The 25,324-nt window shown below is 55.9% G+C and overlaps 1 protein-coding gene across 3 annotated transcripts in view; it reads left to right on the forward strand.

The window, feature by feature from the left end:
• CPNE2 (copine 2) overlaps window positions 1–24,321 on the forward strand; it is a 46,915-nt gene extending 22,594 nt beyond the window's left edge. The window contains exons 6-17 of one of the 3 annotated variants that reach the window (XM_042968735.1): window positions 729–812; window positions 1,088–1,177; window positions 2,429–2,527; window positions 3,076–3,162; window positions 4,650–4,709; window positions 6,559–6,692; window positions 7,944–7,991; window positions 8,816–8,870; window positions 14,019–14,070; window positions 15,434–15,567; window positions 22,230–22,466; window positions 23,769–24,321. In XM_042968735.1, coding sequence (XP_042824669.1) covers window positions 729–812; window positions 1,088–1,177; window positions 2,429–2,527; window positions 3,076–3,162; window positions 4,650–4,709; window positions 6,559–6,692; window positions 7,944–7,991; window positions 8,816–8,870; window positions 14,019–14,070; window positions 15,434–15,567; window positions 22,230–22,466; window positions 23,769–23,876 — 1,188 coding nt within the window. In that variant the 3' untranslated portion in view covers window positions 23,877–24,321. Of the gene's footprint in view, window positions 1–728; window positions 813–1,087; window positions 1,178–2,428; window positions 2,528–3,075; window positions 3,163–4,649; window positions 4,710–6,558; window positions 6,693–7,943; window positions 7,992–8,815; window positions 8,871–14,018; window positions 14,071–14,177; window positions 14,347–15,433; window positions 15,568–22,229; window positions 22,467–23,768 lie in introns of those variants that run through there. The other 2 variants (XM_042968737.1, XM_042968736.1) reach the window with 2 other exon arrangements.
• The last annotated feature ends 1,003 nt before the right edge of the window (window positions 24,322–25,324 follow it).

Genomic DNA, 25,324 nt, shown 5'->3' on the forward strand with positions numbered 1-25,324 from the left:
CCTCTTTACCACTGAGGTAGTGAGTTTCCCGTTATTTAGAGGTATTCAAGACATAGATGGAAACCCACTGCTTAGAACTCCCTGTCTCACTTAGTATAAATTGCTAGGATCCTTATAGTAACATACAGGGCCCCGCCCCTGTCCACAGCCCCCTACCCCCACCCCCGACCTCACCCTTTCTACTCTCCCCACCTTCATTCTGCCTCAGCCAAATCAGCCTCATCACTGTTCCAGGATTACATCAGGCACTCTCCTCAGGCCTCAAAGGCCTCAGGACCTTTGCCCTTGGTATTCCCTCTGCCTGGGAAGTTCTTTTCCCTGAATGTTCCCTGACACATTTTTTTTTTTTAACTTAAATAAATGGATTTCCAGAGGACATCATCTCCCTTCTGTGATGGGCTGGGATAGTTTCAGTTTTTCAGATGCCCACTAAAATAAATTAAAATCACATCCTCCCATTGGCATCGCCCTGCACTGGAAACAATCGCCCTTTGGAAGTCCCGGCCGGTCTACGTTGTAGCTCCTGCGGACTCCAGGTCTCAGGGTCTCTGAACACAGGCTTTGGTAACACCAGGATGGTGGGGGAGCTGGTTGGCCCCAGGCGACTGGCTCTGCCCACCGCTCCCGCACCTGAGCCTGGGTTGGGGGCAGCGGCTGGGCCACCCCACCTCTCATCTGCATCCGCCAGAGTCGTGCCTCCCTCACCCACATCCTCCTGCCTCCTCCAGGACCTCTTTGGGAAGTCAGACCCATTTCTCGAGTTTTATAAACCGGGAGATGATGGCAAGTGGATGCTGGTCCACAGGACTGAGGTGGGTGCGTGGGATTCTGGGGGTCTCTAAGCCAGTGGGTCTCTAGTCTGGCCACCCCCAGTGTCTCAGGATGGGGCTGTGTGGTCGCAGCCATGCAGGGAGCAGGAAAGGCTACAACGGTGCCCAAAGGATTTGTTCCCTCCCCGCCACAGAGATCCTCACTTCCATCCCCAGAAGCGTGGTCGTGGGTCTCCCCACCCCCATCCCCATCGGGTCCCACCCCAGAGCACTGCTGCCCTGGGCCTGAGTTCACCCTTGGCCCTCACGTACTGCAGGTGATCAAGTACACGCTGGACCCTGTGTGGAAACCATTCACTGTGCCATTGGTGTCCCTGTGTGATGGGGACATGGAGAAGCCCATCCAGGTGAGGGGACGCTGGGAGCCCTGCACCCCACCCTGCCAGCTCCAGCCTCCCAGTCTATCTGAGGCTTTCTGGGGATGCCTTGGCAAAGCTCTTTTCTTTCTTTTTCTTTCTTTCTTTTCTTTCTTTCTTTCTTTCTTTCTTTCTTTCTTTCTTTCTTTCTTAGGATTTTTTTTAAAGTTTATTTATTTATTTTTGAGAGAGAGTGAGCACAAGCAGGGGAAGGTCAGAGAGAGAGGGAGAGAGAGAGAATCTCAAGCAGGCTGTGCACTGTCAGTGTGGGCTCAATCCCACAAGATCATGACCTGAGCTGAAATCAAGAGATGGATGTTTAACCGACTGAGCCCCCCAGGGGCCCCCAAAGCTCTTTCTTATCAAGGTAGAAAGGAGAACCTATATAGGGGGAGAGACAGGGGACCTGGGCTCTTGTCTCGGGTCTGCCTGACCCTCTGAGCCATCTGGGCAAGGCTCCCGTCTCTGTGAGCCCTCCTCTAAAACAGGAACAGAATGACTGTCTGGTTCTTCCCAGAGGGCTGCGTTGCTGCCAGCTGGGATAACAACTGTGGAAACACCTTGGAGGTGACCAAGTGTTGTCCCTGTGGTGTTTTGAGGTGGACAACTGATGAGGACAATGAATACTGGTCTCTAAAAACCCTCAGGGACCATGTCTGAGATGGGGGAGAGGAAGCCAGCAAGGCGAGGGCGGGGATTCTGAAACACAGTACTAGGAAACCTAGTTTTGGGTCTACTACTGCCACTGCGAGACTTTGGGCAAGTGCTTCTCTCTTGAAGCCTCAGTTTACCCGTCGGTGGCATGGGTATGATAATTCCTGCCTTCCTCCTAGGAGTGGTGGCTAGATTAGAGAGCATAGAAAACTGGGATTTTTTTGTACCTGTGTCAGGGAAAGTAAGAGTCTAGGGAGGGCCTCAGGCCATGGCCTGTGAAGACAGGTAGATCACAGCCCCAGACAGATGAGGAGCAGAGAGAGACAGGTGTATAAGGAGTTAAGCTTCCTGCTCCAGAGTGTACAGCCTCCATTGCTGGGGTGCTCCTTTTGCCGGCAATCATGGAAAGCTTCCTGTAGGAGACAGTCCAGAAGCTAACAGTGTCATCCCAGGCCAGCGAGGCAGATGCTGGAGGGTTTGGGGAAGCATAAGCAAAAGGAAGACATGGGGTTTGCTAAGGCAGCTGAGAGGGCTGGAGAGCACATCCTTGGGGGCTGCTCTGGGGTGACCTCGCTGGACCCATCCCAGGTCATGTGCTACGACTATGACAACGACGGAGGCCATGACTTCATCGGCGAGTTCCAGACCTCAGTGTCGCAGATGTGTGAGGCTCGTGATGGTGTCCCGGTGAGATGGGCCCGTGTGTGTGTGTGACCCTGAAACCTCAGCGGGGGCCGGGCGAGGGGCACAGGCTTGGGCAGACTAGGGCTCAGATCCCACCTCTCTGGCTGTAGGACCTTAAATCAAGAAGGACTTCTTAAGCAAAATATCCAGTTCCTCTGAGCCTCAGTTTCCCCATCTGTCTAATGGGGCAGAGGAAGAGAGTGGGAATTCAATGAGATGATACAGGTAAAGTGCCCAGCATGTGGGGAGCACTCAAAATTATCCATTTAACTCCCCCCAAGAAGCTGGGCCCTGGGGGGTGGTTCTGGGCATACACATAGTTCTGGACATGACACAGATGAGTCATCTGGGGTAGGGAGCAATGCAGATCCTCCTACCTTGGGCAGGCACAGCTTGGTGTGAGCCTGAAGCGTCAGGAACCTTTTCTGGGAGTGGGCATCCAGGAAGGCTTCCTGGAAGAGGCACTGTGGAGGGGATCCTGCGGCCCAGGGGAGGGTCAGTCGCCACGGAAGCTCTGAGCTGAGCTTTCTTTCTCTTCCCATGTTGCCCAGCTGGAGTTCGAGTGCATCAACCCCAAGAAGCAAAGGAAGAAAAAGAACTATAAGAACTCGGGCATCATTATCTTGCATTCCTGCAAGGTGAGCCAACAGGGGTGGGCACGGGGCAGGGGCCTGGTTTGGGGTCACACAGGGAGGTATCACCGCAGAAGGTATAGACAGAGCTTTGGGGATGGAGCCAGAAAGGCCTGGATTCAAATCCTGGTTCTGCCACATCCTGGCTCTGCGATCTTCTGAGCTTAATGTCTCTGGGCCTCAGTCTCCTCATCTGTAGAATGGGGATGTTAACTAGGTAAAGCATGTGAAGGGTGGTCTCAGCTCACATTCCTGTGATATAAGGAGGTCCGAGAGGGCATGAGATGACCTTCCAGGGCCTCTGCTAGTTGGAAGGTCACTGGGAAGTTGCTTCCCATGCTGGTGGCTTTCCCACCGCGTGTTCGGCATCCCGGGGGCAGAGGGACATCGGGTGGGGGTCTGCTAACATCATCGAGGGCTCTGGTAACGGTGACTCCCGTGGTAGAGCTGGATCCTCTGAGGCCCAGAAGGGGAGTGAGGTTCACACCAGCAGTGGTCAGGGCTGTCCCTGGATGTCTGGTAGCCAAGCATCTGCTGGAATGAGGCCGGATGTTAAGGAAGACAGCCTGGGCTGGGGCAGCGAGAGCCCTGGTCGGTGGGCCTGAAGGTCCCGAGTGAGTCCTGGCGCCCTCTCCATGCCAGCTGGCTGACCCCAGACCCCAGGCTTCTATGTCCCGGTCTGGAGTCCACGCTGTCACAGGCTGGGGTTTCCACGACTGTTCAGTGAGGTCACAACGCGGAAGTGCTCTGTGAAAGCTGATCCGTCAGGTTACAGCATCGTGATTTTGGGTCCTTGTGCCTGACGCTCCTGTCCCTCAGATTCCCCTTCATGATTTTTGGCACCTGCCTTACTTATTCCTTTTTGTAATCAGCCCTTCTTCTCCCATTCTTCGATTTTTTGTTTCTTTGGCTGGTTTTTGTTTTTTTACTTAAATACATTTATTTTGAAAGGAACCCCCCTCTGACTCCACCAAAATTAGAAGGCCAGCATCCTTTGCTAAAAGGAGCAAAGACCATCAAAACCAACACAGTGTTTTAGCAGCTTTATTAATTTATAGCAGAAGGCCTTGAGCTGGAGGCCTGGTCTCTCTCCGTTCGGAGCGGAGCTTGGTCAGGGCTAAAGAGGGCTTAAGGACTGAACAGCAACAAATTGAGACTTTCTGTGCCGTGTAATTGGTAGGTATAACTGACACTGGGCCCTTGGGCCCTGCCTGGAATCATCGTGTGTGTGTGTGTGTGTGTGTGTGTGTGTGTGTGTGTGTGTGTGTGTGTCTCAGTCTCACCCACTGGAACTGTTACTCTGAGTGCTGTTATAGAGACTGGAGTTTGGTTATAATGAGACTGGGTCTTCTCTTGGCCTCCTTGACTCTACTAAGGTTTCAGGGCACAGAGCAATCAGCTCTCCAAAGGTCATTCTTGGGTATTGTGACTAGGTAGAGGGCCAGGCCTCAGGTGCAGAGCAGGGGCCCAGTGACTCCCCTGATCCCTTCCAGATAAACCGGGACTACTCCTTCCTGGACTACATCCTGGGAGGCTGCCAGCTCATGTTCACGGTAAGTCTCTCCCCCCAACCCCACCCCACCCAACCCCAGTGAGGATCCTCCCTAAGGGCTTGGGTCACCACTGTAGCAGGAGGGACGTGGGGTAAACTTCGGGAATGACTTCTCCAGGGCAAAGGGTGTGTCTGGCCCAGAGGAGAGGGCATAGGTGATTGGGCCTGAGTCAGGGTGTAGCTAGAGATCAGGGCATGGTTGCCCAGCCCTCCGAGGATTGCTGGTTACACCTCTTCAGCAGGAAAAGAAGCTCTTCAATGGTCAGAAGGCCTTCCTGTCTCCTCTGCTGCCCCTCCTGTTTGCTCATTCGGTTCCATGCCCACAGGACCCCACTGTTCCTCCAAGATGCCACGCTCCTTTCTGTTCTAGGGCTTTGCATATGCTGTTTCCTTTTTCTGAAACGCTCCTCCGGAACCTCCTCATGGCTGCTGCCCTACCATCCTTCAGGCCATGGCATAGAGGTCACCTCCTCAGGGAAGCCTCCCCTGATGCTTCCTGCTTCCTTCTTGTCTCTTCTCCTATTTTGATTTTCAGGACACTTGCCACTCTGAAATTATATAAGTATTTTTTCTCTTGTCCCTGTTTGTCCCACTCTGCAGACTGTGAGTACCTTTAGTGCAGGGATTTTGTTTTGTTTCTGTACCAACCGCAGCAAATCACTCAGTGCCTGGCACACAGTAGGTATTTAGTAAATGAACTGTGCCTCTGCCTGTGGCCTGGAGTGTAGGCCCCACAGACTTGTCCTGTCCATCTGGTCTTATGCTCCTCACCCAAAGGGGACCTTGGGGCCCAGGGGTCCTGCTGGGGTCCCATGCTCTTGCCCACCTCCCTGCCTTGCCTCACTGTTCTCCACCACCACCTCTAGATTCCATGGGGCGGGAGGTCATCTGCATGAGTATATGGGGTCATGGGATTGGCCTTGTTGATCTCTGACCCCACTGGTCACCACTACCCTCTCTTTCCAATAGGCTGGGCTCTCCTGTTCCTCCTGTGTGTGTGTGTGTGTGTGTGTGTGTGTGTGTGTGTGTGTGTTCATTCAACAAATGGATACTGAGCACCTCCTCTATGCCAAACCCATCCCACGATGACCAAGTTCTAAGGTGGCCATCTTTCTCCCTGGATCCCTCTCCTAATCCCCCCTTGCCAGGCAGGCTTGCCCACTCATCTGCTAGCCCTCCGGGGGCTGGGCTGGAGTTCCCTGCAGGCTGAGAGAGCAGATATCAGCCCCAGCTCCTATGGAGCATCTTCCCTGGTGCTCTGTGCCTAGTCCCGGACCTGGCTTCAGGGGCACGTATCTTGCCTACAGTGAGCACCGACTCTGGGCAGATGGGCACTGCCATACGAGGCAGCCCTAGGTCCCGGGGCCTCTTGGTGGAGGCGGCTTGGGGAGGGGAGAGGGTGTCTGGGAAGGCTTCCACGGGGCAGCAGATCCAAACTGGGCCTGAATGATGGAGGAGAATTAGGGAGAAAAGATGGCCTGGCTCTTTAGGTAGAGGGAACCTCATGAATAAAGGCCTGGAAATGGAAACAGATGAGTGTGTGGGTAGTGACAGTGAGGGGGAGAAAGGAATTTGGGACTATGAGTTGGCTTTGTGTCACATCTGGGCAATAGACTTTATGCTTGAGTAATAGGGAGCCAAATGGCACTAGAACCAAATGGCACTGGAACCAAAGGAATGACAGTTTCCAGGTGTCAGACCATCTTACGGAAGGGTGGGTTGGCACAGGGAGACGAGTGGGCTCCCCATGTCCCATCAGGCTCATTGTTCCCTGGGGATGCGATAGGGAGCTAGGGTCTGTGACCACCCTGAGTGGCCTTTTTTTTTTTTTTTTTACCCCCACGCTACAGGTTGGGATAGACTTCACAGCCTCCAATGGGAATCCTCTGGACCCTTCCTCTTTGCACTATATCAACCCCATGGGCACCAACGAATATCTGTCAGCCATCTGGGCTGTCGGGCAGATCATTCAGGACTATGACAGGTAAACTTGGGGAGGGACCATGAAGGTCAGCTCCAGCTTCATCCAACCAGGAAGCTCAGCTTATCAAAGCTGGAAGGGACCCAAAGATCATCAAACCTAGGAATGGCCAACACATGACGTGCCTTATTGCCCCTTCCCACACCTGCGGCAGACTTCGCTAGTCAATTGCTGACCTCTTACCTACGGAGCCCAGTTCCACGCTGGAATCCTTCTCCATATGGTACCCCAAGTAGCCAGTAAGAAAAGGAATCAAGATGGAAAATGAAACGTGTTTGCTATTGTTGCAACTTTCCCTTTTAGAGCTGGGGAAATGTAGGCTTGAGAAGGGGGTAGAGAATGTATCCGAAGTCACACAGAGCAGGGGGACTGGCACCCAGACATTCTGATTCCTGGGCCTGGCACCTACTGGCCTAATAGTCTCACTCCTGCTGGGAACTTGGAAGGAGCAGCCAGCACGTGTGGGCCCTCTTCCCATGGCCATGCTTCCTGGAGATCTTTGGGCTAAGGAGGGGGGGCAGTGGAAAGTCAGTGAAGGAAAGCTGTGTAGGGGGTGTGGCCTTGGAGGATCAGAAGTCACTTGAAGGTTATGGCATCATTGCCACAGGTGGTGCTTGTTAGGACCTCCAGGCCAGAGGGCAGAATGACTAGGAAGCCAAAACATAGGGAACAGGGAAGGAAGGTGCAGGTGCCAGAGATTTGGCAGGAACAACAGCAGGCTCAGGAATCCTGTGTGCACTTGGCCTCCTTGAGAGAGACAGCCTTACTACCAGTGTCTGATTCCCAGGTCCGGGGTGGGGGGTGGGGGGCTGTGATCCCTGGCCACATTAAGAGAGGTATAGCCCACAGGGCAAGGGAGGTGAAAGTCCCCATCTGCATGGTTGGGCGGAGGAGCCTGCTGTTGCTGCTCTGGAGTCCCCTGTATCCAGCTGCCCACTCAGTCCCTTCACTGAGCCTCCTCATGGGCATTCGGACTTAGCAAAGAAGGACCCAGTAAGCTCTGGGCACCTGCCCCAGCCCCTACCCCTCTCACCCTCTTCCCCATCTCCGTGAGAGGCACTACCACTCACCCAAAACCCTTCACTTTTTCCTTCCCTTATCTCCCCCAGTGTTCTTTCAGCAAATCCTTCCCAAACCTAGTTGAATCTAGCCCCTTCTCCCACCCCTACTGCTACCAGCCTGTTCAAGCCAGCATCCCTTCCCGCTCAGACCACTTCAGTAGGCTCCTCACTGGTCTCCCTGCTTCTGTCCTAGCACCTGGCAGTTTGTCCTTCACACAACAGCCAGGGGATTCCTCAATATGTAAGTTGAGTGAATGAACAGGTGAGACATGATCCCTGCCCTCAGGGAGTTCCCACGCGGGGAGGAAGACCGGGAACGAATCCCTGGAGTTCCGAGAGAGCGGTTTACATGTGAGGCAGGACCTATGGGAGCACCAAAGAGAGGCATTCTCAGGCCTCAGGGAAACCCACAGAGAGAAGGGGCCATTTGAATTGGGCCTTAGTGGATGAGTAGGAGTTTGCCACAGGGAACAGGCTGGGGGCAAAAGGAGATATAACATGATTAAAATTGGAGCGTGAGGTGCCCCGTGTGTTTGGGACACAGCTAGTGGCCAGTGGCCAGGGCTGGGCCAGTGGGGTATGAGGGAGGGCAGCTGGAAGGAGATGAGAGTAGGTCCTAGGGCTGGATGATGAAGGGCCTTGACACTAAGCCAGGGTTCTCATTTAGGAGAATTTTTCTCAGACAGAAATGGGAGGTTGAGAGACAGGCAGTATATTTCTGTAACGACTGTGGTTTAGCGGATGCCTGAGGTCCCAGTTTGAGAAGGACCTAAAAGCTGCATCCAGGCCCACCGGTTAGAAGTTCTGTGATTGATTAGCCATGTCTGCCACAGGTGTGGATAGGGTCAAGCCTCACGTTCACCAGGTACTTAGAGGTGGGTGTGAGCTCAGTAGATCATTCACACAGAGCTCGTTCTAGAGGTGGTGAGCTTTTTCCTTCTGTCCTTGGAGGTGTGCAAGGCAGAGTGGGCCCAGCCCTGGGTGAGAGCTGGGAGGGGTGGGTGGGGGCAGTGAGCCCTCTGACCTGATGTCTTACAGTAGTTTTCTTCTCCTGTCTCTGATTAGTGATAAGATGTTTCCGGCTCTGGGCTTCGGGGCCCAGTTACCCCCAGACTGGAAGGTGAGTGGAGCTGGACTGTTTCCTTTTGGTCGAGATGGGATTTGTGTGTCTGGCCTTTCTGGAATCTGGAAGTTGCTGGAGGCCCACCCAGCTGCCCTGTGTTCTCTGCATTTACCCCAAACTCACACTCTTTCCTCAGCCTGAACCTCACGGAGGCGCTGGAGGCTATAATGAGCGGGACAGTTATGGTCTCTGACCCCTGGTATTCAGGTCAGGTTAAGAAGACAAGTAGGAGGCCAGATCTGGCAAACAAAAATCCAGGATACCCAGTAAGTTTGAATTTTAGATAAACACATTTTTAAAGTATAACTATGTCCTAAATATTGCCTGAGCCATACTTATCCTGAAACGTTATCCGTTGTTTATCTGGAATTCAAATTGAACGGGGTATCCTATATACTTCTGGAAGCCCCCAGGACTGGAAGGTCATCAGTGCTGAGATGGGGCAGCTTGGGCCTGGGAGGAGCCTAGAGGAGGGCCCCAGCCTGGCCTGGGGGTAGCAGGGAAGGCTTCCTGGAGAGGCATGGTCTAAGTCAAGAAGGAGTTTGCAGAGTGATTGGGGTTGGTGATGGGGCAGAGAGAGTGTTCAGAGCAGAGAGAACCAGCTTTGCAAAGTCTGGGAGGCAGGGGGGACAGGGCAAGTTGGAGGAACTGAAAGAAGGTGGCCGCGATGGCCTCTTTGTGGAGGGTGGAGGGAGACATGGCTAGCAGGGTGGGGGGCCGGCCATTCAGGGCCTCAAATGCTAATTAAACAGCAATGGGCAGCCACTGGAGGGTCCATGTAGAGCGTTACAATCCAGGTGGCATTTTGAAGACTTTTTAAAATGTCTTTATTTTGAGAGAGAGAAAGCGTGCATGCAGGCTCGAGCGAGTGGGGGAGGGGCAGAGAGAGAGAGAGAGAGAGAGGATCCCAAACAGGCCGTGTGCTGTCAGCACAGCACCCAGTGTGGGGCTCCATCCCACGAACGGTGAGATCACGACCTGAGCCAGCATCAAGAGTTAGACACCCAGGTACCCCTTTTTAAAGATTTTTTTTAAACATTTTTTATTTATTTTGAGAGAGAGAGAGCAGTTGGCATTTTGAAGGCCCACTCTGGCTGCTGAGTGGGGACTGGCTAGGGTGAGAGTGGGCCAGATGGAGGGATGAAGAGAAGGAGTGCTGTCCATTCTCCAGGTGAAAGAACGGAGGCTCAGGTGATTTGCCCAAGGCCGTGTTCCCAACAGGGAGCCTGGATTCCAGCTGGGCAAATGGACGCTTCCATTTGTTCTCAGGGTCTGCTGCCTCTCCATAAGTGAGAAGCCTGGGCTGTTGCGGGCACAGAGGGCTCCTAACCTGCACGTGTGTCTCAGCTAGTGCCCCCTCTTGTTGCCCTGCTGTGACCCACGCTGCTTCCAGTGAGCATTACCCTCCCACCCTCTCTAGGGAGGACCATCTTCACCTAGGATTTTAGGGAGCGGCTCTGTGGCCTCCTGGCCACCGTTCGGTGTGGGGGTGCAGGGGGCAGGATCCTGCAGAACCAAAGCCGGGCCTCTGGGCAGACAGTGATGCCACTGGGGGCAGGGCGGGCTGGTGCGGCCAGGCCCAGCAAGAGCCCGTTGCTAGGACACCAGCCAGCTTTGAAAGAACTCTGGCTGAATGAGACGTTTTCTCGCTCAAAAGCCTCCTTGGAAATGTCACAGGGCAGCTCTGGAGAGGCTCGGGCTTGGCCAGGCTGGAGGGCCCGGCGGCGCCAGGAGGGATGTGGGAGCCAGGATGGGCAAGGGCACATGCCAGGCCTGGCCCTCCCAGCCCCTTCCCTCCCTCTCATTCTAGCTGGCCTTGCCCCAGCCTCTTGAACCTTCTTTCATTGCTCCCCACCTCAAGGCCGTTGCGCCTGGCCTTCCCCTGGCCTGTTGCTCCTGTTCACCTCTTTCCCACTCTTAGAGGCCAAGAGATCTTTCCCTCTGGGAGGTCTTCCCCGAGGAAGCTCATGCGGGGCCCTCCTCTCGTCCAGTGAGAGGCACTGTCCTCACAGAACTTTATGGTCGCCTCTGTATGTGTGGGTTGGCCTGTTTGTTGCCTCCCTCCAGGGTTTCACGGTCCGGGAGGGCCCCCACTTTCCTCCTTTCTGTGTCCCAGCTCCCGGCACACATGAGGAGTGCAGAACTTGTTGACAGTGAATCAGCAGCCTAGCAGCCTGAGCAGACAGAAGTGTTGGTTCTCTGAGGGTGAGAAGCTCGAAGGAACGTGCACTTGGGACCTTCGATCCTCCCTGGGGCTGGGCCAGCTGCGCCCCAAGCAGACCCCTACCCTGGATGGTGGCGGAGGGACTCAGGAAGCATTTTCCTGAGGAGATGACATGAAGGCTTGGACGTTCAAAATGAGCCAGAGTCGGTCAGATGAAGAGAGGGATGAGGCGGGAAGGAGGGCACGCGAAGATCTGCGGTGGGGAAGTGCACAGTCCATGACTCTCCCCACTGTAAGGATGGGGTAACTGAGGCTCAGAGAGGACAGTCCCTCTGGGGTCCCTTCAGCTCCCTCCCCCATGCCCTGCCCCCGCCAGGGCCACAGGGAGCAGCCTCTTAAGTAACTCACTGACTTCGGGCCAGGCTTGGTGAACAGAACCACTGATTGTCACAAGGCAGCAGGGAGTCCCAGGACAAAGACCTGTGGCCAACAGGCCCCCAGGGGCCCCTAATCTGGCTTATGGCCTCCAGGAAACTTGTCCTGTTTACAGGCATTTCTTAGGCAAACCAGGGCAGCAAGCATAGGAGGGGGCTGGGCTGCTGAGGCTTGTCTCCCAGATCTGGTCCCAGCTCTGCTGTGGCTCATTCGTGTCACCTGGGCATGCCCTGACCCATTCTGAACCTCAGTCTTTTGACCTGTAAAATGGAGCTGCTGGTCTAGGTGACCTGAGGGACCTCTGGGCTAGATGAGTGACCTCCACAGCCCCATCCACTTGGACCACCAAGCCCTCCTGCAAAGAAAGGGGGGAAGCAGTGAAGAATCAAGAGTCTGGGTGGCCAAGAAAGCAGAATATTACTCCATTCCTATCAGGAGGGGGCTTTCCCCCTTGGTCTCTAAAATCTCCTAAAATCTGATTTTGTAGGAAGTCATTGGCCCACAGAGGCCTGTTTCCTTGGCAACGATTTTCCTCTCTCAACCCCTCGGTACAAGCCCCCCTCTTAATCTCTGTAGAGGCTCATGAAGTTGCCATGGCAATGAGGACCTCCAGCCCCCACAGCTGGAGGAGCCCAGATTGGGGTCAGGATGAAGAGGGTCCCAGGGTAGGGAGAGGACCCAAGACGGTCATTAGGGGACTGGCTCCGTGCCAGCCTTTAGGGCGGAGGGAGCAAAGAACAGAAAAGCTGTTGCCCAGAACAGGGAAGTGTCTTCTCAGGCCACCCAGTCACCCATAGGGCCCACCTGGGGTGAACTCCTCGTGCTGAGTCTCACCCCTCTTGGCCCAGGAGGGCTCACAAGGCCAGGACTCCAACTCCCACTGGACGCATGAGAGGCTCAGGTCTTAGGCCTGTTCTGCTGTGTGGCCTTGGCACCTGGCTTCCCCTTTTTGGGCCTCTGTTTACTTGTGAAATGGGTACATTGGACTTGGTGGGGGCCTTCTAACATGCACGTTGTATAGAGCTAATTGTCTTGGAGCTAATGAGTCGTCTGGGAGTGTTTGTGCCCAGACTAAAGCTCTCACCTGGCAGATATTCCCCTAGACCGCTTCATCTTCCTAATTTAAAACTGGTGGAAGGAAGAGTGTTAGAAGGCAGAGGAGGGTCGGTAAAGTATCCTCCGGACTGAGAAGTCACTTTAAGAGGGAAAAACGAAGCAAGCCACTCCCTACCGTTTCCACAGCTTAATTCAGGATAACTTACTGATGGGCCAGCAGAACCTTCAGCCGCAGCTTTTACAGAGCAAGGGGCGTGGTGGTGAGGTCACAGGGTAGTTATCTAAAGTGGGGCCCTCTGTGTGCGCGCCTTCTCTACGGGTTAGCTAACGTAGGGCCTTCGTGCACCACTTTATAAAGATCAGAAGAAGCCCTCCTGCATTCCCATGTGGGCGTACGTTAACCTCCTTGGGGCCTAGAACACGTAGCCCCGAGGGAGGTCATTGTGCAGACACAAGATGGAGTCCTTGTCCGCACGCCTACCGAGAGGAACGCCTTCTGAGGTTAGTGGGTTCAGGAGGCAGCCTAACCTTGGTTCTAGTCCCAACCTTGTCCTTCGGTAAATGTGAGAGCCTGGGAACTTTCTAGAACACTCTGTGTCTGTTTCATCTTCTGAAAATGGGGTAATTACAGGCCTTTCCCCATTGGGTCATTGCCAGGAGTGAGGGGATGCCTGCAAAACTCTGAACGTGGGTTGTGGCATGCGGTAGGGAAGGGGGCCGCGTGGGGATTTTGTGAGAGGGCAGCAGGACAGAGAGTGGGGAGGGCCCCATCAGAGGCCCGGGTTCTGCAGCCCCCGCAGCCCCGAATGGGGTCTAGTTATTGTTCCTCTGTGTTCCTGGATCGGGAGTGTGCAGAATAACCCACAGGGCTGGGGGCTGGGTCTGGAGGCAGAGAAATGGGACCGGGCCCAGGGGAACTGTGATAGCTGTCCCTGCCCCCCGTTCCTCTGGTCCCATTATGCTTCCTCATCCCCAGTCCAGCTCTGAGCAGGCTGTCCGCTAATCGCTAATCCCGTTTGGCTCCCTGGCATAACACAGGCTCCTTTGTTAGCACTCCTGCTGTTAAGTCAGAGGAAAGCCCTCAGGACCCTACAAAGTGGACCGTCAGTGATGGCCTGTGACAGAGGCTCAGTTCAAATGCTCCTGGAGTCCACCTAGATGCCTTCAGAAGCCTCTCTGTCCCACTCAGGAACTATCTTGGTGGGGCGAGGAGACACAGGCAGCAGCCTGACCCCCCCCCCCCCCACCCCCGGCCGACAGAGATGGGGGTGATGTGGTGCCCATTACAAAGTGAAGGTAGTCAGACCTCTCTGTGTGGCTCAGCCCCAGCACCGGAAGGTGGAAGCAGATGTAGGGGGGTGTCAATAGCCTTGACCTGGGGTGGGGATGGGGCTTGAAGAGCCAGGTACCCACAGAGGGAGACTTGGCCCAGCAGTGGGTGGGGCTTGGAGCCAGGAGGCTGCCGGCTCAACATTCTCTCTGCACTTCAGGTCTCCCATGAGTTTGCCATCAACTTCAACCCTACCAACCCCTTCTGCTCGGGTGAGTGCTAAGCCCACCTGCATCTGCGCTGGGCAGAGGGAGGGGCAGAGTATAGGTTTTGTCTTTTTCTCCCTTCCCCTCCCCCTCATGCTTGCTCATAATGACAGATGGGGAAGAGCTGGAGGTTGGAGTCAGGTGGTCCTGGATTCAAGGCCAGCTGCTGCCCTTTCCTGGCTGTGTGACCTTGGAGAGATCACTGCACCTCTCTGGGCCTCTGCCTCCTCACCTGCCCCAGGGAGTATGATACCTGCTTAGCTCACCTCACTGGGTGGTCAGGTGAGAATTAAGGGAAGCGTTGACAGGAAGCCCTGTGTAGAACAGGACGAGGTGAGGGCGGCAAATTATATACCTGCCTCTCGCCTCCCACCCGCCCTTGCTGGGAGGACCCAGCCCTAACCCCACCCTGCTCCCCCTGCCTTCCACAAAGAGCCTTGGCACCCAAGGACTGAGGGTTGCCAGAGGGGAGGGGGAGAGAAAGGGGCAGGCAGTGAGTGTGGTGCCTGTGCTCACCCCTGCCCCCTTGACCTAAGAGAATTTCTGAGCCTCCAGAATCATTTGAGAAACTATTGGAGGAGGAAGGGGGCCCCAGGTGGGTATGGAAGAGGGTGGTCCCTGCCATCACGAGACCTTCCAGCCTAGGATCTGGCTTGGGTATAGCACCTGCCTTCCCTGGGAGTTCCCAAAGCTGGGCCCAGTTTGTACTTGGAAGGGAAAGGTGTCAAGTCACCAGCTTGCAAATGATACTGTGACTCGGAAGCCATGGGCATCTATCTGTTGGCTAAAAATGTAGCCCTCTGCTGTTCCTGGGCTCTGCCTCGCTTAGAGCAGGTCTCTAGAGACTTTGTCCAAAATTGGGTTGGTCAACCTCCTCCCCAGACAAAGGCCTCCTGGACAGGACCACCGGGCAGTGGGATATTCTTAGGGGCCATGCAAGCATCTCAGTTCCCCACGGCAACCCTCAGCCAAAGCCATAGCATGTCCAGAATGGACCTCAAGACTTGGGCTGCCAAGTTCCTTCTCTGGGAAGAGCCTGCTGGGTCCCCTCTTGTCAACTGCCCAAGAGTGAAGATTATCAGTCCCATTGACAGACAAAGACATGAGCTCAGAAAGATTAAACAACTTGCCTCAGCTAAGAAGGGGCCAAGGCAGGATTTGAACTTAGGTCCGCCTGACTCCATATTCAGGACTCTTTGCTTTATACTTGGCCCTGCCCTCTGGGAGCTTCCAGTCTCATGGGACCTACACTGGCCACCATAGGGGCATTTAGGGTGAACATGAAATAGAGGTAGGGTCTGCAAATGGGATGAGGGTAGGTGAAGGGCCGGGGGGCAACCTTGCTGATACAATCTTCTCCTCGAGGCAGGTGTCGATGGCATCGCCCAGGCATACTCGGCCTGCCTGCCCCACATCCGCTTCTACGGCCCCACCAACTTCTCACCCATCGTCAACCACGTGGCTCGGTTTGCAGCCCAGGCCACACAGCAGCAGACAGCCACGGTGAGTAGGCAGCCACCGGCGTGGACGTGTGGGAGAGGGCGGGCACTGGCTGGGCCCTCCCTGCCTGACTTGAGGGAGGGCCAGACCGGGGCCTGTCTTTCCAACTCCACCTGCCCCCACAGGGCTGGGGAGCTGGATATTCTGCCTTCTGTGCCTCAGTTTACCTGCAGGTCTGGCAAGGGGGTTGGACCAAGCTCAACTCGATTGGTGCTGGCTTTCTGGAGCACAGACTTGAAAAAGACACAGTGATTCTGTTTATGCTTAGTGGTGAATAAGGTTGTGATCACAGGGGGTATTTGGTATTCCTGGGATACATGGACACCAAGGGATGGTGGTCCTTGCGGGCCCTAAAGCTACCCCCTGGGCCACTGTCTGGCCCAGCGGTGAGGCAAGGGCCTGGCCGGACACTGCCAGTGGCATCTGGAGTACATGGCAGATGGCCATCGTGGGCACCTGCTCCCTAGCCTCAGGCCGAATGCCCGTGTTGGGGTCACCAAGGGTCGCCTTGTCCACTCTTCCCTCCCCCACCAGGATTTGCGCTGACTTGACTGGTGGGAAGTCTTCTCCCCCCCGGCCCCAAGGGCAGTGTCTTGTGTAGTACTTCCCAGGCCCTGTCTCCAGGCCCACCGGTCAGGCTCAAGCCACGGCTGGAAACCCAGCTCCTAGCCCTGGGGTGGAGCCTGGGCTGCCACCCAGGAGACTTCGGTCTGACTCCTGCCTGGCCACTCCCCCCGGGGGACCTTCATGAGCCTCTGCCCTTCTCTGGGCTTCCCCCTTGGAAAGAAAGAGTAGCTGCACCCATGCCTAGGTTCTCTCTTGACTTCTCCTTCCCATGGCCAAGGCCACCGTCTTCTGTCATCTGACATCACAACCACACCCTCACCCCTCTGACCCCTACAATCCATTCTCCGGCCTGGAATCCTTTTAACAGCAAATGTCAGATCTGGCCCCTCCAGGCCCCTCCCTTCCACGGAGACCTCCTCTCCCACCCTTCCCCCACACTTTCCTCCCTTTATGATTCTATCACCAACCTCATGCCTGTTGCTCACACACAAGCTTGTTCCCCTCACAGAGCCTTTGCTCCGGTGACACTCTGCCCGGCCGGTTCCACCCATTTCTCAGGGTCCCCTCAGATGCCCCCACCGTGGCGGGCCTTGACCACCCCTCTGAGGTTGCTCTCCCACCTTCTCTGTTTATTCTCGTTTGGACTCCGAGGATGGCAGCAGCATCTGTTTAGCTGTCTCCATTTCCTCGTCCGTTGTGCGTCTCTCCCCATGACTCACAGCCCCACGGCCCCGGGCTGCTGCTGTTGTGTCCGCCATCACCTCCTGCCGGCCTGTGGCAGGTGCTCAAGCATCATGGCGGGGGGGTGGGGGGGTGGATGAATTTGTCCTAGGCCCTGCCTCGGACTGGGCGCTATGCAGGACTCGAGAGGCAGGAGGAGGGAACCCAGCAGGGCCTCTCCTAAAGGGAAAGGGAGGGTGAGGCCCTACCTGGTCACTAGGGAGGTGGAGGTTGGCTTCGGGAGTGGTGGTAAAGATGGAGGAGGTGGAGGTTATGAGAGCGAGAAAGAGGACACCAGGGCTGGCCCGGAGAGGGCAGGACGGAAGGACACGGTCTAGTTGTTCAGAAGGCCACAGGGGGCTCTGGGATCAGGCTGCCAGGGTTTGAAGAATCCCGCTCACACTCCTTCCTCGTTGTGACTTGGGCAAATCACGTAACCTCTCTTAGCCTGTTTCCTTGTTTGTACGATGGGGGTACTAACAGGACCTACTTTGAGGAGGTGGTGTTCGGATTAGCAACATCATGCGATGCCTGCACCCAGGAGGAGCAAGGCCAGGCAGACAGGACGCCAGAGGCCGGGACAACGTGAAGGAGGTCGGCATGCAGGTCAGGGGAGAAGGAAGGCGGTCCTGGCATCTTCCTCAGGGGGCATGGTCTGCTCTAGTGCCAGTCCTGCCCGGCCGCTGGCGGCTGAGGCCCTGAGGCCAGTCGCTTCCTGCTCTGAGCCTCTCTCCGTTATGAGGTGGGAGAAATAAAGCCCCCCTGGGTGCCCTGAGGATCTGGGGCAACCTGAATGAGACCGCAACCAGGGAAAGGCCTGGGAGGGACTACTTTTGCATTCCTGGGGTGCAGGGCTGGAATGGGTTGGAGGGCAGACGAGAGGCAGCCCTTGGGCTTGCACCGTCTGGAGGCCTGCCGTCTGTGAACCAGGCCGTTGTCACCCCCAGTCTGTTGTCCACCTGAGTCAGCTTTCAAAGGGATGGAAAAACAGGCCCGCACTCTTGTTTAAAAGGAAGAAATGCAAATGGTAGCAGGAGCGAAGCCAGTGCTCTTGCCAGGCTTACCCTGCAGCCAGGGTAGGACCGGGCAGGACGTGTGGTCCTGGGGGGAAAGGTGCCTGTGTCTGCTAGGTCCCGGGTGTGCCAGGGGCTTGGGCCCTGGGCGAGGCCAGGAAGGGGATCTTTGTGTCCTGGGGAATAACTGCTGACGGCTCCCCAGAGGGGAAACTTGGTCTTTTCTCTGTCCAGCCCCTGATCTTCTCAACACCCCAGGCACTTTTGTCACATCCCTGGCCTCCCGCCCTGGGGAGGCAGCCTCCTCTTGGCACCCTCACCCCTCATGGAAGCACTACCCCGCACCCCGGTGTGACTTGGGGCACTTCTAAGCAGGAGTGGGACAGAGGGCCTCTCTCAGCCCCTCTCACCCTGACGTCCACATAGACAGGCTTCTCCACCTCTGGCCTTGCTGTCCCACATCTCACTGTGCTCCAAAGGTGGTGCCGCCTGATGGTTCAGCCTCCGGCTCCAGAGGCCCGGCGACCTCGTTCAGACCCCAGCTGCTCCACTTGCCTGGCCGTGTGACCCAAGGCAGGTTGCCGAAGCTCTCTGAACCTGTTTCCTCACCCGTACCATGGAGGTGATGCAACAGTGGCTGCCTCATGGAAACACTGTGAGAATTCAACCAGTTTGGCATGTAAATTGCTCAGCACAGTGCCTGGCACACAGTAAGCACTCAAGAAATGTGGGCGGCTGAATCTTCTGGGGTCACCTCTTGATGGCACTGAGCACAATTAGACCCAAGGCAAACGGAAATAATTTGCGGATAACTGACACGTTTGCACAGCCGCTTTAGGGGCAATACGTGGTGTGGCTTCACCTTCCCTGTCCCTAGATGTATGCACACCCACGTATAGGAACTCGAGAGCAGGTGGTGGGAGGCAGCTCTCTATGCAGGCCTGTCCTCCCCGTTCACACACACACAGCCTGTCTTCCTGGATCATGTTTTTTGTGCGGCACTGGGGAGACTGTGATGCACGGCCTCTGCCCTTCCAGAGCTTGCAGTCTAGTGGGGAGCCTGGCCTGGAAACCAGCTGCGGGTGCAAGGTGATCAAACCCATGGTGACGGAGGTACAGGATCATAAAGGTGCGCCTAACCTAAGGGGGCTCAGGGAAGGCTTCTTGGAAAAGTGATGTCCAGGCTTGGAGGATGCTTAAGGGTTAGCCATGAGTGGAGTGCCCCAGACAGAGGGAACAGCATAGGCAAAGGCCAGGAGGCGCCGTGTTTGGACATAACTGAAGGGAAGGAGTGTTGACGTAAGAGGGGTGAATGGGGATGGATGAGGGCCAGCTACCACAGGGCCTTGGAAGCCAGTGAGGAATCTGGACTTTCTCTTGAGGGCTGTGGGGAGCCACTGAAGGGTATTAAGAGGTTCAGCTGGGGCCAGGTGGGTCCCTATCGTGGGACCCTATCGTGGGACCTTCATCCTTCCCTCTGCCCATAAACCCTGGGTCTTGCCCATTCCTGGTTGGCTACCTAGGTATCTGCTGTCCCAGTGGCTGGGGGAGCTGGGACACAGTCATCCTAGGAATTCCCCCCCACCACCAGAAGCTTCTGTAGCCAACTTCCAGAAATAAGCCAGGGAGCAGCTTCCCCAGACTGCCTGGAACTGTCATGGTCGATTTTTTACAAATCAGATCACATATTAAATGCATTAGGGGAAGTGACTGTTTACAGTTCCAGAAGCCTGAAGAATCTCTGGGTAAAGGCAAAAGATACTCCATCCCTGAGTCGTAGTGGGGGTTTTAATTTTGGTTAGAACACTGACTGGTGTGTTTCTGGAGCATGGAGCCCTCAGAGTGTGGGGGGAGAGAGAAGCATCCAGAGGAGACCTCCCCAAGGGGTAATGCTGGCAGGGGAAGCAGAGCTCAGGGCCCAGAAGGGCCTTCTATCTGCTTGGGATGGAGGTCTGCTCAGATGGATCTTGGAGCTGTGGCTGGAAGGGTATGCCAGGCAGGAGGAGAGGCACCAGGAAGGGCATGGAGGTAGGAAAGCTTGGGGTTGGGGAGACCTGGGCTCTGTGTGGGGACAGCAGAGCCTCCTTCCTCCCTCCTCCTGATTCTGCCCTTCATTCTCCTCTCCCACAGCCCCCTCCCACTTCTGTCTTGGAGGTGGGGCTGTGGACCCCTGGGGTTGTAGTGGCTTAAGAGGCTCCTGGACAACCTTGACTCTGCCTGGGGTAGGTGAGGAGCCCAGGACTTGTTAGCTGCACGTTCATTGCCAAGGCCTGCCCAGCTGGGCAGAAGCTGCGGTCGAGCACGTGGTCATGAGCATTATGGCGGGCTGGTGCATTAGCAAGGGCTAATGTCCAGTGCCATGGTTCTGGGCTCTTCCCTGGGCTGCTGTCTTGGACACTAAGGCTGTCTGACCCCACGGTGTGGGGTGAGGGGGTGCAGAAACCGCCTCCCTGCCAGGGCCCACTACTGGAGAAGCTCGGCCACAAAATGCGGGTGGTAGAGGAGGACACTGTGGAAAGAGCCCCAGCTGTAGAGTCAGCCAGGCTGGTGTCTGAACCCACACTGTGCTCGTTCCCAGCTGTGAGGCCTTTAGCAAGTCACTGAACCGCTCTCAGCCCCTCTCCCCATCTCTAAAATGGGAAGCACAGGGTGAGGAGGGCCAGCACTGTTGCCGTGTGAGCAGGGACTTCTTCACCCTGGGAGTTGGTACTCGAGGTCCTGCGGGAACCCAGGCCCCATTTGCGCCCACTTCCATGGGAAGAAGGCTCTAAGGCCTTCCTTAGAGGAGGAGGCCTGGGGGCCACGGGCTCCAATCTCCTAGTGTAGAGGTGCGGCCGATTGAAAGGGGAAAGCCAGGAGGGTCGTTGGAAGGAGGGTGGGAGGCCAGTCCTGCCCCCAGTGGTGAACCTGTTGATGGGGGCCAGGCATCCTCCCTCCCACCAGGTTAGGTGCCTGGGAAATAATGCTCTGGACTATCCTGCAGGATGGAAGGGGGGCCAGAGGGCCACTTAAGGAAGGGGTGCTGGAGCAATGGTGGGCTGTGGGGGGGGACAAGGGTGTAGATGGGGTTATAAGGCCCCCAACCAGGGAGGGGGGCAGGGGAGGGGAGGGGGAAGGGCAGCAGCTGCCCTCCACTGCAGGGATCTAGGCTGTCATCTCCATAGCAACAGGTATCCCCAGCCAAGGGCTTGGTCTCTTAAAGGCACAGTGCAGGCTGTGCTGCACGGCAGCCACAGGAAGCAGGGGGCTTAGGATGGTGTGTCTACACCTCCACACGGCTCACTTGCTCCCACTGCGACTGTGTGAGGTACAAGGGGGAGAGCAGGGCATCCAAGGGGGCCTCTGTATGTTCCCCAGGGAGCAAATGGCTTTGCTGGGTGAGAAGGTGGCCAGGCGCTGATCTGAGATCTGGCTTGGGTCTGCCCTCAATCACCTGGACGAGTCTGGGCCCCCTACTTCCTCTCCTGAGAATCCGGAGGATCAGGCTAGGAGGCAAAAGCTTCCGAATATTAGGGCCACATAGGGCTTTTCTGTTTATGTTACAGAGGAGGAAAACCACATTCCTCAAAAAGGGGCCAGAGGGTGCTAAGGTCAGGGCCAAGTTGAAACTGAGGTCTCAGCCTGCTTAGAATGCTGGGTCTCTGCCCAGACCAGCCAGTGAGCCTTCCTGAATCTCATTCGCCTACCCACCCCCGCCCTTTGCAGTTCACGCTATGGCCAACATCACCCATGCTAATTAGTGTTTTTAAGTAATTTTATAAAGAAACTTTGTAGCCCAACTAAGCGAAAAGTTACACTTGCCATATGTAGAGAGTAACTGTAAAAATAAACACAACAAACCGGACCTGATAGTGAAGTCTAGCTAGAAACTATGGTCCCCCGAAGGGCTGGGCTTCCCGCCTCTCTGTTGGTAAGGAAGGTTTGCAAATGGTAGGCGTTAAAGGCACACTAGAATCAAACAAGACTCCCTCCTGGGTACAGTTTGTGGAATTTAAAGACCTGTGCGGAATTAACACCATGGCTTGATGCTGTCTGCCGTGTGACCCCAAGTCACTTACTACCAGCAGGGTCCCACAGGGCCAGAAGCGCCCGCCTGCATGACCAGTGCGCCGTCTCAGAGGCCAGCCGTGCCGATCGGGCACAAGCGGTCTGCAGGGGTTTCTGCGCAGGTGGAACAGAGCCAGGGAGGCTGGCCCCCGAGTCCGTCGGCCGGCATGGGTCTCCCTTCTCAGCCGTGGTCCTGACTGCCAAGAACGCAGCTGTTGACGATGGAGCGCTGCCTTCCTCCCAGGGGTCCGAAGGTTTGGGGGAGGCTGGGGAGCGGGGGGCAGAGGCCTCAGCGCACCTGCTGTCTCCTTCCCGCAGCAATACTTCATCCTTCTCATCATCACCGACGGCGTCATCAGTGACATGGAGGAGACGCGCCATGCCGTGGTGCAGGCTTCCAAGCTGCCCATGTCCATCATCATCGTGGGCGTGGGCAATGCCGACTTCGCTGCCATGGAGTTCCTAGACGGGGACAGCCGCACACTGCGCTCCCACACGGGGGAGGAGGCCGCCCGCGATATCGTGCAGTTCGTGCCCTTCCGAGAGTTCCGCAACGTGAGTGTGGGTCTGGGCTGGGGAGGGGGCACTTACGGGACCCCAGCAACCAGTTAGTGAGGATGAAAGTCTGGGGAGTGTCTGCCTAACCTGAGGCTCCTCCACCCTCCGCTCCATTGACTGCGCCCCGCCCGAGGGCCTGCCCCGAGAGGAGGCCCCGTGACCACATGAGCACTTGCTTCCCTGAGCTCGAGGAACACACGGGGTATTGCCTGATCTAGACTGGGGCTCCAGGGCAGGGTTTCATGGAAGCCCTGCCCTCTAACCTGGGTCCTGAACCAGAAGTTGGGAGTTATCCCTGTGGGTCCAAGCCAGGCAGGGGTGGGGGGGTGGTGGTGGTGTGAGAGCAAAGGCCCAGAGGTGAGAGAGGCTTTCCTGGTAACCTTACCTCAGCCAGCAGAAACGAGGCCCATCTTAGGATGGCCTCCACAGGGGGACTGGTAGCCCCGCCTTGTTCCTGGAGGTGGCTCTGAGCCTATTTGCAGGTGGCCCCAGGTCTGCCCACAAGGTCACTGCTCTGGCAGTTGGGCCCACCAGGATCCCAGAGGGAGCAGTCTCTCAGATGCCACCCCTGTACTGCCAGCCTGGGGCCCAACTCTTATTTGACCAGAAGCTCACTGTGTGGCCTTGGGCAAGTCCCTGATGTCTCTGGGCCTAGGTTCCCTTGGCCATAAGGCCTCTCGGGGTTCTGTGGCTCAGATCCTATAAACTAGTCCCAGCATGAACCGATTGCATATTTTATACCCAGTGGTGCTCACAACTCTGCCCAGTGTCCTCTGGGTTTGCCTGAGATGGCCCAGCTCCTTCCTCTGGGGCATTAGCTTCCTGAGGCTCGATGCTGGGCCTTGGCTCCCCATTCAGGCTGAGGACACTGACTGACTCCCTATGCCTGGCCTGCAGCTGGGTGTTCAGCGGTGAGCCAGTCCCAGCCCATTTATGGTGGCCAAGGAGGTGCTCAGGAAATATCTGCCAGGGGAGTAGGCTATGCAGCTCGCCTCCACCATCTCTTTTCCCAGGAGCTTCCTACACACAAATTTATCCTAAAATGTTACTCCCAGGCATCTTAAGTGCTCAAGGTAAGAATCAGACTTCATATAAAGGAAAGCGCTGCTAGCCAGTGGGGTTTCAGGCCTGGGCTGGGACAAGGGATGCGCGTTATAGACCACTCTGGCCCTCCAGACCGCTCTTGTTCTCCAGGGACACCCTCTCCCTCTAGCAGCTGTCTGGGCCTGGTGCCCCTCACGACTTTCCTCCAGTAACCCTGTCTCTCCTCTCCACCTTACCCCCCCCCCACCCCCGCAGGCGGCAAAAGAGACGTTGGCCAAAGCTGTGCTGGCGGAACTACCCCAACAAGTTGTGCAGTATTTCAAGCATAAAAACCTGCCCCCCACCAACTCGGAGCCTGCCTGAGCGCCAGCCCGTGCCCAGCCGCAGCATGCCGGCTGGGCCTCCCGCCCTCTCCAGGAACGTGCACGCTCACCCTGCTTCCTTGTGGGTGGCTTTTTTAACCTTTTTTTTTTTTTTTTACAACCGGACCTCCACCCCCAACTTCCCCCAGCCCAGCTGGGCTTCCTTTGTTGGAGTCGACTGATGATGCTTCCGGGCCAAACTGGCTTCCTCCCTACCCTTAAGTATTGAATGTACTTTGTATAATTTTAGTGGAATTACTGTTATTAAAGAGAAAATTTTTACAATCATAACTGGCTTTTTCCAAGTAACTAGCTGCAGACTCTGAAAGGAATGTGTCCCCAGTGCATACTTTGTGTCATTGCCTGCACCTAATTCCTGCTCTGTTTTTTTATACTGTGACTGTGTTCTATTTGTAATACTCAGGGTAATAAAGGAGTTTCAGATGTTCCTGTGTCCTCTCCTTCCTCAGCTGGGACCTGATGGGCTCACTGATCTGGGAAAGGAAACACGAAAACCTCTTTCTCCCAACAAGCCCGGCAAGATGGTGCAATCATTTCTACCTAAGGGGGGGGGGGGGGTGCAGGGCACACATTCCACACAAACAGTAATCCCTCTGTTAAAGTGGCACAGAACTTGGCACATTAGATAGCTGTGGATGGATACAATGCCCGGCCCCACCAGTAACTGAAGCCCATACAGAGCCTACACCAGTCTCTGGGTACTTAGGCCAGCCACTACCACTGACCCCTCCCCTTCCTTCCTCCTCTGTCTACACTCTGTCCTGAGTTGCACCACACGGGCACACAGGATAGCAGTCACTGATGTCCATTAGCTCCTCTTCCTGGTCTCCAGGCATCGGGGGATGGGCTGTGGTCTGCTCTATGTGAAAGCCTCTGCCCTCAGGACGCTAAACAGGGCTGCTTGTGTCCCTGCTGACAGCAGCCACTGGTTTCTAGGGCATGCCACACCCTGGCGCAGGCCCAAGTTCATGAAGCTAGCCAGGCGTCCTCCTCTTTTTCTCTGGTCTACCTCCGGCCTTGGAGTTTCCATGAGCCCCTGCCATAGGCTTCTGTGTAACCAGTAACAACCAACATTTATACTAAGCGCTGTTTCTGGATCCATGTTAAGAGCTTTACAGGCATAATCTTGATGAATCTTCCAATCACCCCTGCCTAGGACCATTTCAGAGACGAGGAAATGAGCAGAGAAGCTAATCAAATCTATTAAAGGCAGAGCCAGAACTTCCATCTGGATCTGGCCAATTCCAAAGCCTCTACTGACTCCACTGCAACTTCCTTTGACTCTGTAAGGGAGTCTGGTCCGGTTGCTAATGAACCTGTCCTTCCTCTGCACTGAAACCGGGAGGTCTGTTATCTCGACCTCCTCTCCCAGGTCATTCTCCCTGGGCCCCGCTAGACCTGAGCGCACACACCAGGCAGGTTCCTACC

The sequence above is a fragment of the Panthera tigris genome, chromosome E2 (genome assembly GCF_018350195.1).
Source record: "Panthera tigris isolate Pti1 chromosome E2, P.tigris_Pti1_mat1.1, whole genome shotgun sequence".
Taxonomy (NCBI): domain Eukaryota; kingdom Metazoa; phylum Chordata; class Mammalia; order Carnivora; family Felidae; genus Panthera; species Panthera tigris.